The sequence below is a fragment of the Chlorocebus sabaeus genome, chromosome 8, assembly GCF_047675955.1.
Source record: "Chlorocebus sabaeus isolate Y175 chromosome 8, mChlSab1.0.hap1, whole genome shotgun sequence".
Classification (NCBI taxonomy): domain Eukaryota; kingdom Metazoa; phylum Chordata; class Mammalia; order Primates; family Cercopithecidae; genus Chlorocebus; species Chlorocebus sabaeus.
This window is the reverse complement of record NC_132911.1, coordinates 103,982,119-103,995,639: the sequence shown is the minus strand read 5'-3', so window position 1 is coordinate 103,995,639 and position 13,521 is coordinate 103,982,119. Positions and strand designations below refer to the sequence as shown.

General features: G+C 41.0%; 1 protein-coding gene across 5 annotated transcripts in view; it reads right to left on the bottom strand.

Annotated features, from left to right (window-relative positions):
* SPAG1 (sperm associated antigen 1) overlaps positions 1-13,521 on the bottom strand; it is a 95,367-nt gene that overhangs the window by 16,494 nt on the left and 65,352 nt on the right. For all 5 annotated transcript variants that reach the window (XM_008001218.3, XM_073018251.1, XM_073018253.1 and 2 more), the window contains 4 exons: positions 13,293-13,445; positions 8,410-8,576; positions 2,834-2,966; positions 892-1,018 (listed from right to left, as the gene is read on the bottom strand). In XM_008001218.3, the coding sequence (XP_007999409.3) occupies positions 892-1,018; positions 2,834-2,966; positions 8,410-8,576; positions 13,293-13,445 (580 nt within the window). The remainder of the gene's footprint in view (positions 1-891; positions 1,019-2,833; positions 2,967-8,409; positions 8,577-13,292; positions 13,446-13,521) is intronic.

Here is a 13,521-nt window from a genome sequence, read left to right as displayed (position 1 = left end):
GGAGGGAGGGAGATTTATTGTACAGGGGCACAGAGAACTTTCTAGAAAGATGAAAATGTTATTTTTAATTTTTAGCACACAGCACCTTCGGAAGAAAATGTTCTTTATCTTGATTGGGATATTGGCTACAAGAGGATATGCACATCCCAAAAGTCAATGACCTGCATACTTACAATGTATGACCTTCATCGTATTACACCTTAATAAAATTAAGTTTTAAGAAAATTATTTCAGGAAATACTATTTTCCAGTATGCTCTGGTTTTTCTTTGTGATGTTATTTTCTATAAATATGAACACTCATTCATTAGGATTTCCATGCAGAAGAATCTGCATGAAGAAAAGTGTAATTACACAATGTCCACTTTCTTCTAAACTAATGGTATGGTTTTCTTAGAGAAGAATGGCATTCTACAGACTTACACTGACCATCAGCTGGTTTAAGGCCCAGATCACTATAAGCTTTCAAGTCACTGACGTGTCTCTCTCAACTTCCGCTGGGTCACCCATCTTCCATTCTGATGCCTTCCCCACCCAACCTCCAACAGCAATCCTTGCTGGAGGAACCAGCAGCATTACCACTAGCTTTTGGTAATACAGTACCAAACCTTCCTGTGTCTTAAAATGAACCTACTAACAATATTCCTCAGAAAACTAGAGAATAAATCATCATTTTGGAGCTGGAAGGAATCTTAGAAGCAATCTAGTTTCGCATTATGGTTAGGGGTGAAATCTGAGGCCTCTATCCAGGTTTTAGAACTAGTTAGTACAGTTATAGGATTAAATCCAAGAATAATCTCAATCCCATCGCAAGATCCGGAGATTTATCCTTTGAAAACCACTTGATTTGTTCAGAACTGAAGTTTATGCATTAAAATGAAGATTTTCTCACCTTCAGTCCTTTATGAGCCAGAGCTCGTCTATAGCAGGCTTTCACGTTCCCATCATCTAGCTGAAGTGCCTGATCACAGTCCTGCTTTGCCTCTTCAAACTGGCACAGCTTCAAGTAACAGAGAGCTCTGGCATAATGCAACGGAACTCAGTATTATGAAAGGTAAAGATTGGATATCTATAAGTTTAGATAGCTAAGAAAAATCAGAAAATAGCTCAATATGTCTGTTTCTATACCACTGCGGTTTCCACTGAAACTTAACATTTGATTCAATTATATGGCACTGGGGATACAACTGCAAACAAAATACAGTCACAGCCCTCAAGGAGGATGCAATCAAGTGGAAGAGACAGACCATGAAAACAAGTGAACACAATAAAATCTGTGCAAAGTACTCTGGGAGCACACGGCTGAGAACTACATCAGATTCAGCGGGGCTGAGACAAGGCACAGAGCAGGCAGGCAAGACTTCTGGAATAAGTGACATTTAAGTCAAAATCTAGAGTATGAAGTTAAGAATTATCCAATGTAAACGCACTGGGTTGAAAGAGTTCAAACAGAGGTAGCGGGGAGTGGAGGCCAAGGACACATCGAGTACACAGGCCTATGGTGGGAGAGAATATGGTGTTCTTGAAGAATTAAGAAGAGTTCCATATGGCTGGAATGCAGGGATGAGGCTGGATGAGCAGGCAGGCCAGATCACGAAAGGCACTGGAAGTCATGGCAAGGAGGCTGAGCTTTATAAACTGAGCTTAATGGAAGTCCGATGAAGGGTTTTTAATAGGGGCTGACACATTTGCCATGTTTGAGACAGTCCCTCTGGCTACAGCTTGGAGAATGAGATGATGGAACAAAGCTGTGCAAGGACACCAAGACGGTGCTGTGGACATTTAGGAGAGGAAAGTGGCCCAGAGCAAGGGAATGACAGGAGAGTGGTGGCAAGGAGACAGGGTCACGCTGAAGATGGATTTGGGATTTAGAAGGTAGGAGCATCTGAGCTTGCTGACTGGAAGAGGGAGGTCGGGGATGATATCCAGCCCTGAGTGCAGAAGAGATGGGGAGCGCTTCGGTCTGGAGCTCAGAAGACAGAGATTTGGGAGACATCATTGTAAGGCAGTAAGTGGACCTGGGGAGAGGATGCAACGGCCTCGAGAGTATGTAGAAAGGAAAAAGGATCTAGACCCTCAGAACTATGAGAATTCTAGGGAAAGAAAAGCCTACAGAAGGAGAGGGAGAGGAAGAGAACCAGGCAATGAGCTGCCTGCCTCCTTCTCTGCAGCCAAGAGGAGGAGGAGTCTTCACAGAAAACCGAGTGGCCAATAATGCCCAATCCTACAGAGGCTGAACAGGAGAAGGGCAGAAAAACATCTGTTGGATTTAGTGACATCTTTTGGATTTAGTGACATCTTTTGTCCAATATTCTATCACCATATTCTATATAGGTATCTTTTACCACGTGGTAAAGATGGTACCTGAGCAACAGTCTGCCCATTCCTGCTGCACACTATCAATGACGCTGGTGCCTTCCCGCGGCACTTCAGAAGGAAAAGGGCGTTCTCCGTAAGACACTATTTTGAAAGGTCATTGATTCCTGCTCCTCCCACACTGGACAATGCCCAGGCCCAGCTAGCTGCAATGAGGCCGGCAAGCCAGGAAATGCTGAATCAGAGTTGCACAAGCCAAAGCAGCCACGGTCGCTTTTGGGAACCTGGTGGCACATACTATGTAAGACCTCCCATCCCGCCCACACCTTAGGCTTCCAGTCTCTGTAGAACTCCCGCAGTCTCATTTCTTTCAGAAACCCTTGGTTAAGACAGCTTGCTATAGAAATTCCTAGAACCATCACAAAAACTGTGGCAATTATTTGTGTTAATAAGTTACTTAAAATATTTTTAATCAAAACTATTAACATAAGAAATATATAAAGTTACAAAGAACTTGCCTGTTTGTATATATGGCACATTCCTTATTGTTAATCTTTAAGCATTCGCTGTATTTCCTGAGGGCGTCTTTATAGTTTTTGTCATTTACACATTGATTTCCTTCTTCCTTAAGGGCTTTAAATGTTTTTTCATCTATAGAACAAAAAAACAAAAAAGAGGAAGTATTTGTACAAGGACCTCTATGAAACCTTAAGTAGAGCTGTAAGTAAATCCTCTATTGCAAATTAACTTGACCACACAGCATGCAGAGCAAAAATCTAAATGGAACAAAACTTTGTAGACAAATTAAAATGACAAATAGGCTCTAAGTAAAAGTAATTACAGAATTTTGATACTATTATTTTCTAATTAGAAAATAAGATACAAATGCTGTGTGCGGTGGCTCACGCCTGTAATCTCAGCACTTTGGGAGGCCGAGGCGGGCAGATCACCTGAGGTCAGGAGTTCAAGACCACCCTGACCAACATGGAGAAGCCCCATCTTAACTAAAAATATAAAATTAGCCAGCGTAGTGGCGCATGCCTGTAATCCCAGCTACTCAGGAGGCTGAGGCAGGAGAAGCGCTTGAACCTGGGAGGCGGAGGTTGCGGTGAGCCAAGATCATGCCATTGCACTCTAGCCTGGGCAACAAGAGCAAAACCCCATTTCAAAAAAAAAAAAAAAAGAAAAAAAAAAAAAAAGACACAAGTAATAATTTCGTCATGTTATCTATCTTGACATGCCATCTTTTCTCTACTAGGTTTCTAAAGACAGTGACAGAGGCCAGAACCACCTTAGAGATGGAGAGAATTGAGCAAACAATGCTAACAGGGCTCAGGTGACTATATGACAAGAGGCAGAGTCTCCAGTAAGGCTGCACATGTGAACTAGCAACCCTCAGTGTTTTCTGTCATCTCCATCTATGCTGCCTCACACAGCACTTTTACAGTGGTACAGGAGCACTTCAGACCTCTGGTTAAGCTTGGATATGACAGAACCAGTCAATGAAATGGGATACAAATATCCACAGTGTTCTGTTTGGCAACTATTTTGTGAATAGTGAACACTCCTCTTAAAGCCTGAAGTGAACATCTATCTGGCACCCCACATTTCCTTGGGAAATCATATCTCTTTCATTCTCTGCTCCTTTGGTTTAAGTGAAGCAAACCTCACTCCAGCCCTAACCTTTGGGATAATCATTTTATTAATCAGCACATCAGTCCTATGGCCATAGTAATCCAATTGTTCAGGGATGGGTCTATAAGAGCTGATAAAATGTTTTGAAAGATTCTTGTAAAATAATTCTTGTTCTTTCCTGTGGAATTTAAGGCTCAAAAGAGGAGCTATTTTGCCATCTTGTGATAAAAAGGGATGGTGTGAGAATGGGGCCATCAGAGCAAGTAAGAGGCCAAGATGGAGAACTGGAATCTCTGAGTCCTGAATCCAGCCATCCCTGCAACCACTCCACCTGTGGACTTGTCCATAGTAAGTGCCCATAAACAGTTTTTTGCTTACTTGAGGCATTATAAGTTGGGCTTTCTGTTATCTGCAATCAGAGTCCGAACTGCTCATTACCAGAATTATAGACTATCCCTATTAACTTGCCGTGAACATCGCTGACACCCTGCTCAGAATCTGTTTCCAGGACCTCAATATTCATTCAGCTATCACCCCTCTCCTATTCAAACCACGTGTTCAGGGAAGGCTGACCTCACTGATCAAAACCCCAGGTTTTAAGCCAGTCAGTGCATGGGGCGTTTCCTCATCAAAGAGATTGGCTCAGGGATGGGCACATGGCCCAATTCAGGTGAATAGAATAACAGATTAAAAAGTCTGGGCTGTGAGAAAATGTACTTCCTCATTCTTTTGGTGTTTTTCTTTTTTTTTTTTTTTTTTTTTTTTTTGAGATGGAGTCTCACTCTGTCGCCCAGGCTGGAGTGCGGTGGCGCAATCTTGGCTCACTGCAAGCTCCACCTCCTGGGTTCACGCCATTCTCCTGCCTCAGCCTCCCGAGTAGCTGGGACTACAGGTGCCCACCACCACGCCCGGCTAATTTTTGTATTTTTAGTAGAGACAGGGTTTCACCGTGTTAGCCAGGATGGTCTCAATCTCCTGACCTCAGTGATCCTCCCGCCTTGGCCTCCCAAAATGCTGGCATTACAGTCGTGAGCCACCGCGCCCGGGCTACTTCCTCATTCTTAATGCCATCAAAAGCAATGGTTTCCCTCTCTCTTTGGACATTGATATGTGCAGATGTAAAGTCTAAAACTGCTACAGTTCTATTGTTTTCCTGCTACAGCCTAAGCCTCGATGAGCTGAGCCTGATTTACAGCCTGTCTGGGCCCTTTCAGTGACATGAGCCAAGACCGTCCCTTACACTTTAAGTCAACAGATTTTCTATTACTTACAACCAAGTTTCAAACATACACAAAATATTAAAATTTGAAGTTTTAATCCTAGGTAATAAGTTTATCCTATGGAATAATCTGATATATAATAAAAATCCATAAATTAAACTTTTGGATTTTACAATCTAATCTTCTGATAGATAAATTTATTATTTTTTTATTATTTTTTTGAGATAGGGTCTGGTCCTGTCGCCCAGGCTAGAGTGCAGTGGTGCAATCTCAGCTCACCGCAACCTCTGCCTCCTGGACTCAAGCTATCCTCTCACCTCAGCCTCCCAAGTAGCTGGGACTACAGGCACGTGCCACCATGTCCAGCTAATGTTTGTATTTTTAGTAGAGACAGGGTTTTGCCATGTTGCCTAGGCTGGTCTCAAACTCCTGAGCTCCGGCAATCTGCCTGCCTCAGCCTCCCAAAGTGCTGGGATTACAGGCATGAGCCACCGCACCCAGCCAATTTTTTTTTTTTTTTTTTTGGGAGAAATGGGGGTCTTGCTTTGTTTCACAGGCTGGTCTTGAACTCTTGGCCTCAAGTGATCCTCCTGCCATGGCCTCCCAAACTACTGGGATTACTGCCAAGAGCCACCAAGCCCAGCTCCCTAAATTTATAATGTAAACTCAGAATGTAAACAATAATCTTATTTGTCCCTCTGCACAAATTGTATAAAATACTAGTTTACTTTTTATCTTTTATTTCAAATCACAGAATATTTCTGCCTATGTTTCATGTTTCAAAAGATCTCACACAGTCTAGGCTACTCACATCTGTTACCCCAGCACTTTCAGAGGTTGAGGCAGAAGGATTGCTTGAGCCCAGGAATTCGAGACCAGCCTGGGCAACATAATGAGATCCTGTCTCTATAAAAAATACAAAATTAGCCAGACATGGTTGCACACACCTGTAGTCCCAGCGACTCAGGAGGCTGAGGTGGGAAGACTGCCTGAACCCAGGAGGTTGGGGCTGCAGTGAGCCAAAATTGCACCACTGCACCGCAGCCTGGGCAACAGAGCAAGATCCTGTCTCAAAAAAAAAAAAAAAAAAAAAAAAATTCTGACATAATAGGGTCAAATAGTACTTTGCCAATCCTGGTATAGAAACCCTGAAATAGAATATTAGGGAAGATCTTGCTGAAAAATTTTTCTCAAGCTTTTATCCTCCAGTGTCTTTAAACCTTTGGTATCTATTCTCACTATCAATCAGTAAACAAATATGGACAGAAAAATTCAAACACAGTTGATCATACCTGTGCTATGGTGTGCTAGCTCACAGCTATAGATGCATTTTGTTAGTAAGAAGTAGCTCTTATTTACTGAGCAAATGTTTTGTGTCAGGCCCTATTAATAACGGGCTCTAGAAAACTACAGATCTCCATGATTTTCCTGGGACTGCTAGATCATCTACTTGGCAGACGTCCCCTGTCTGCTCTTTCTTGGCAGTAAAGAAAATGAGGGTCCAACACTAGCTATCTAGACATCATGGCTCAGGAACCTCAGGGCATCTATAAAATGAAGCACAGCCTGGGGACACAAATGGAGTTTCTAAGCTTTGTGGGAGAAATGGGGCCTTAGCTGACTTTAAAGCAGAAAGCAAGGGTGAAGTCACATTTATTAAATGCTTACTTACTATGCTTAAAGTAATAATGTAGGCACTAAGGAATACAAATTTTTTAACAACTGCGATAAAGGCAGAAGGAAGTACCTGCATTACACAGTCATTCATCACTCAACAATGGATACGTTCTGCAAAATTTGTTGTTAGGCAATTTTGCTGTTGTGCAAACATCATAGAATGTGGCTACACAAACCTAGATGGTATATCCTACTACACATCCAGGCTGTATGGTGCAAGCTGATGCTCCTAGGCTACAAACCTGTAACAGCATGTTACTGTACTGAATACGGTGGGCAACTGTAACACAATGGTGTTTGTGTATCTGAACACAGAAAAGGTATGGTAAGGGTATAGTACAGTAAAAACACAGTAAAGTTACAGTATTATAATCTTATGGGATCACTGTCATAGATGTGCTCCACTGTTGACTGAAATACCATTATGAGCACATGACTATATTTATGTTGTGGGGCTTTATTTTATTATTTTAAACATATCAGTCTTACTCTTTAGCCTCATCACATATAGGGTCTACTGTAGAGCTACATGTTATTTAACTTTTTTTTTTTTTTTGAGACAGCATCTCATTCTGTCACCCAGGCTGGAGTGCAGTGAACACCATCACAGCTCACTGCAGCCTCAACCTTCCTGGGCTCAGGGGATCCTCCCACCTCAGCCTCCCAAGTAGCTGGGACTATATGCATACACCACCACGGTTGGCTAATTCTTATATTTTTTATAAAGATAGGGTTTTGCCATGTTGCCCCGGCTGGTCTTGAACTCCTGGGCTCAAGTGATCCACCTGCCTCCCAAAGTGCTGGGATTACAGGAATGACCAACTGCACCTGGCCTTCTTTTTCTTATTAGTTATGTTAACAATGTTTAAGAGGTTACTACAGGTTTACACAGTCAGAATATAGTATTTTATATAGACATCTCCATTTATTTCTGAGAACCTCCTTGTGAGACATTTATTAATACATTCCCCTGCCTCAAACCACGCATGGTGGCTCATGCCTATAATCCCAGCACTTTGGGAGGCTGAGCCAGGAGAATCATTTTAGCCCTGGAGTTTGAGACCAGCCTGGGCAACATAGGGAGACTCCGTCTCTACAAAAAATTTAAAAATTAGCCGGGCACAGTGGTATGCACCTGTGGTTCCAGCTACTCAGTAGGCTGAGGCAGGAGTATTGCTTGAGCTTGGGAGGTCGACACTGCAGTGAACCATGATTGCGCCACCGGACTCCACCCTGGGTGACAGAGCAAGACCCTGTCTCAAAACACAACAAAACAAAAAACGCTTTTACATGTATACTAGTAGGACACAGGAGGTATATAGCAACTTCTTAAGACCATGTAGTTTTAAAGAGGGAGAACATAATTCCAGCACTTTGGGAGGCCAAGGCAGGCAGATCATTTGAGGTCAGGAGTTTGAGACCAGCCAAAGAGGGAGAACAGGGACTTCACTTAAACCTAGGTCTGATTCTAGAATTAATGCTCTTATCTCTCTGCTTTACTATGAAAGTACACACACAGCTCAAGGTAACCTTGAGAAGAAATGAGTGTAGGCGTCCCCCACCTGTGATGTCCTGCTGGTGATGACTGCTGGAGTCTCCTGCTTGTTTTGAGATCATCTCTGTTGCCGGATGCCAAGCTTGCAGTGGCACAGAAGCAGGCACAGCAGGAATAGGTGACAGCTTCTCCCGCCAGTTTGGTCCATCTAGCTCCATTAAAATTCTTGATAGCCTAAAGAGAAAATGAATTTTCTCTGTTGATCATTTAGTTTGCTTTTTATATTACTGAAGGTCAGATGAAGAGTAAAATTTACAAGTGCTATGCAAATGTGTACTTCCTTGTAGAAAACATGCAATCCTGAGCATTTTCTGTCCACATAAACTAAAATGTTTTCAAAAATATTTTTACAAGTTATCATAAATGATGCAACTTAGACTATTTTTTAATCAAAACAAAAAATTAAGACATTTTTAATTTGTTAAAAAATTTAATGTATACATAATAAAATTTTGTTTTTTGAGAAAGTTAAATATGTTAATAAAACTAAAATTTAGGAGGCCTAGAAGAAATGTCTCCTGTAATATTTAAAATCATTACTAAATTGATAATGTATTACTCTTGAGAATGATCAGAAGTATTTTAGAATTTCTATGCCCAAACTGTATATTATGATAACCACATTATCAACTACTGTGGTTGACAACAGGTGTACAAGACTGGCTGCCAACACTGGTAAGGGCTCGCTGTCATGTGAATAATGCTTTTTCTCAAAACATTTACATGTGGTTAAGATACTCTTTCTTGCTCTGTATTTTTTTCATTTTTATAATTACCAGTTTATTCTTTTGTTTGTTTGTTTTGTTTTTGAGATGGAGTCTCACTCTGTCGCCCAGGCTGGAGTGCAGTGATACAATCTCGGTTCACTGCAACCTCTGCCTCCCGGGTTCAGGCAATTCTCCTACCTCAGCCCCCCAAGTAGCTGGGATTACAGGCATGCGCCACCAGGCCCAGTTAATTTTTGTATTTTTAGTAGAGACGGGGTTTTGCCATGTTGGCCAGTCTGGTCTCAAACTCCTGACCTCAGGTGATCTCAGCCTACCAAAATGCTGAGATTACAGGCATGAGCCACGGCACCCAGCCCCATTTATTCTCTTTTCATATGAATAAAGATGAAAAAATAAGATACTAGATTCTACTACAAGGGCTTTTTTATTAATGGGATTTACTGATGGCCATCATAAAATTTAGATTAATATCCTCAGTGATCACTTATTCATTATTTTAAACATACAGAATGTCATAATTAGATTTTTTAAAAAATTAAAAATTATGTCTTTTGAACACATCTGGTTAAAAAGAACTACTTCATAAGACTGAACTGGTTTACTGGCAATTAGTAGAATAAAGTCAAGTTAGTTAAATCTAGTCGCACATACTTTTTGTGTGAAAAACTTTTATATTTATATGTAGACAAATGTAATGCACATACTTTCCCTGTAGTTTCTTAAACTTAAATTTCCATAGTGATCTTTGGTTATAATAATTGAATCTTATGCTTTAAGATAAAAAAATTGTTTAAATTAATGTGTAACCACCCAGAATTGCAGAAGAAAAAGAAGTTTGAGAAAAAAGAATTTTCAAGCAAAACTTGTATTACCAGCAGAGAGGAAGGAAGAAGCAGCTGAAAAGAGATGATGTGTTGCCGGGGAATAAATAAGTATATGCAGGGAAATTTAACATATAAGATTCCTGGAGAGGAAGAGAGGAATATGGTTAATGGAAGACAGAAACAAAATAAATACAGATGTTTAAATTTAAAAACAAAAAAAGCTGCTGCTGCTTAATTTTCCATAATGAACTGGAATAGATGGAAAAGCAAGCATAAATATGGGATTCACAAATAAGAAATAGTGAAAAATTTTAAATAGATATTGTATATAAAAATATACATGGCAAAACCAAAGCCTCCTCATCAACAAAATATCAACAAGAACCATTCAATTAAAAAAAGAGTCTTAAAAGTCAATTACTTTAAATGAACCTTCTTAAGTACATATAACAAATATAATACAGTCTTCAAAAAGTTAAACATAGTATTACCCAGCAATTCTACTCCTAGGCATATACGAAAAGGAACTGAAAGTATGCAAACAAAAATGTGTCCATCAATGTTCACAGCAGCACTGTTCACAATAGCCAAAAGGTGGAAATGACCCAAATGTTCATCAACCAGTGAATGGATAAACAAGATGTGATATGATATATACATGCATATAATGGAATATTAGCCATAAAAAGCAATGAAGTACTGATCCATGCTATGCTGTGGATGAACCCTGAAGACATGCTAAGTGAAAGAAGCCCGACACAAAAGGCCATATATGATTCCATTTAGATGAAACATCAGAACAGATAAACCCATAGAGACAGAACACAGATTGTGGTTGCCAGGGGCTGGGGGAAAGGAAAATGGGGTGTGGCTGCTTACTGGGTACAGGGCTTCCTTTTGGGGTGGTGGAAATGTTTTGGAACTAGAAAGAAGTGATGACTGCCCAAGATGGTGAGTGTACAAAATGCCACTGCATGGTACACCTTAGTTAATTTTATGTACATGAATTCTACCCAATTTTTTAGAAAAACCATAATGCAAAAAGGTCAGAAATGTCAGTAATTATGGTCTCTCAGACCCATTTCTCCCTTCAACCATTCAGCCTACTATTAATTAGACTTCTTAATATACCTTTTCATCAGGCCCTCCTCTCTGCCAGATACTTCCGGTGTCTCCCCATTTTCCATTTCACGATAACTTCTAACACTGTGAGAAGATCTTACTTTCTCCAGCTCTACCTTGAAAACTACCAAGCCGAGGATGGGGTGAATTAAAAGCAACAAGCAATGCCCCAAAGCAAAGGAGTGAACCCTGTCTTCTCTGTTTGAAAACACACTCATTTTTATTGAGGATGTCTACCGGACGCAGACATAGGGGCAGTGCAGCAACAAAGATGAAAAAACACAATTTCTGACCTCAGGGAACACCTGCTAGAGCCACAGGAAAAGAATTTTACACAGAGAGACAGCAAACTTAAAAACAATATGGAAGCTGGGTAATAAAAGAGGGCCCAGTGTTATGGGGGCACTGAGAAAGGGAACCTAAGGCGCACCTATGGGGTAGGGAGACAGTAGATCAGGGAAAGTAGTTTCCTAGAGGAGGCAAGTCCTCTCCTGATAGATGAGAAGGAATTCAAAGACGAAAAGGAGAAAGGGCCTGCAGGCACATAAAAGGAGGCAGCAGATGGCGCCCTGTGGGATGGCTGTGCAGGGCCAGGTGAGACTGCCTGATCAAGGCCAAGGAGGCTCAAGGTCAAGGAGACTGTGGGTGCCAGAGGTTCAGTCTCATCTCACCCCATCACAGATAATGGATGTATGTCCCTTTCTTCTAGGCAGGCTGGGATCAGACAGGTTCCCTGTGACTACCAAGAGAGCGGTTGTCAGCTCTGCCTATGTATCTTTCCAGCAGGGCTGGGACCACATGGGAAGGTACGGTCTGATTTTAAAACTTAACTTGAATTACCATTCTCATTTTCGACAATTTTGTTTAAGGTCTCTTCACGTTCTCTCAGCATCCTTCAAAGCCCCCTCAAGTGCTCTCTCCACAAGTTCAGCCCATACAGACACAGGTGGCGTGGTCGTTCTGTGATCCCTTCCCCCAGCCTGGGGATGAACTGCTGTACACTGTTTCTACCCAGCTATATTCTAGTGTGCTTAAAGACGGAGATCATGCCATTTTTTCCCCTTTTTTCTTTTTTGAGGGGAGCAGGCCGTGGTCCAGCACAGGGTACAGTGTAACATATAAATATTTCAGAAGTTATACTTTAAGCCAATGGGATCAGAAAATATCATACATAACTAGAAATGTTATCCAACTAGTAATTTTTCAAATTTCACCGGAAAGCAATTGATGAAGTCTGGAAGTTTTTACCTTCCTATTCTCATGCTGGGGGTAAATAGGTCATAATATAAATTAAATCCAAATTATTTGCTATTTCACCATTATAAATTACTACTCATCCTAGATAAGTGTCTATTTACAAGGGCATATGACAGAAATATCTGGCAGGCTCATGAAGATTGCTGTTTTCCTCAGGAGAAACAACAGATATGTTTCCACTGTCAGATATGGTGCCAATGAACACCTGCAAATCCTGTGGGAGGAGAGGATTCAACACAGCAGTTTTCACCACATTTTTGGATCTTATTCTACAGCTAGTACTGATTGATTTACTTATTTAATTTTAATTTTTTTTTTGAGATGGAATCTTGCTCTGTTGTCCAGGCTGGAGTGCAGTGGTGTGATCTCAGCTTACTGCAGTCTCCACAGCCTGGGTTCAAGCAATTCTCCTGCCTCCTGGGTTCAAGCTGGGATTACAGGCGCCTGCCACCACACCCAGCTAATTTTTGTATTTTTAGTTGAGATGAGGTTTCGCCATGTTGGCCAGGCTGGTCTCAAACTCCTGACCTCAAGTGATCTGCCCGCCTTGGCCTCCCAGAGTGCTAGGATTACAGGCATCAGCCACCGTACCCAGCTACTAGTACTGATTTTATGATATCAATGTAAATACCTTCTTATCACCACATATATTTAAGCAGCACATATGAGTTATATCCTGCGTTACTAAGACCAAAAAATATATATATAGATCGAGCAGTAACAAATAGATCAGAAAACAAATACAAAGGCATTATAGAACAACTCAGAATGTATTAAGAGAGAGTCAGAAATTAAGTTAAGGAAGAGAACCATTTGATGCAATGGAGTAAAAGGCGGCAATCATTGAAGTGATAAAAGTAACTGAGAACACAGCTATACTCTGACATGTTCTTGAAGGAGGGGAAGGGAAAAACAGTACAAAACAACTAGATTTTAGGTAGCTGCCTCAGATTAATTACCTGTTAACACTGTCATTTGCAAGCTGGAGTCCACAGTCTATCTGCAACACTGTTTTATAATCCACATAAGCTTTCCCATACTGCTCTAGAGTTTCATAGGCCATTGCCCGCCGCAGAAGAGGTTTCATTGAGAATGGATGAAGTTCCAGAGCCCTAAAGAAGACAAAAATATTATATACCATTTGTTTTGAAAAATAGTCTTTCGTTTATACTTCAGTGAATAGATACT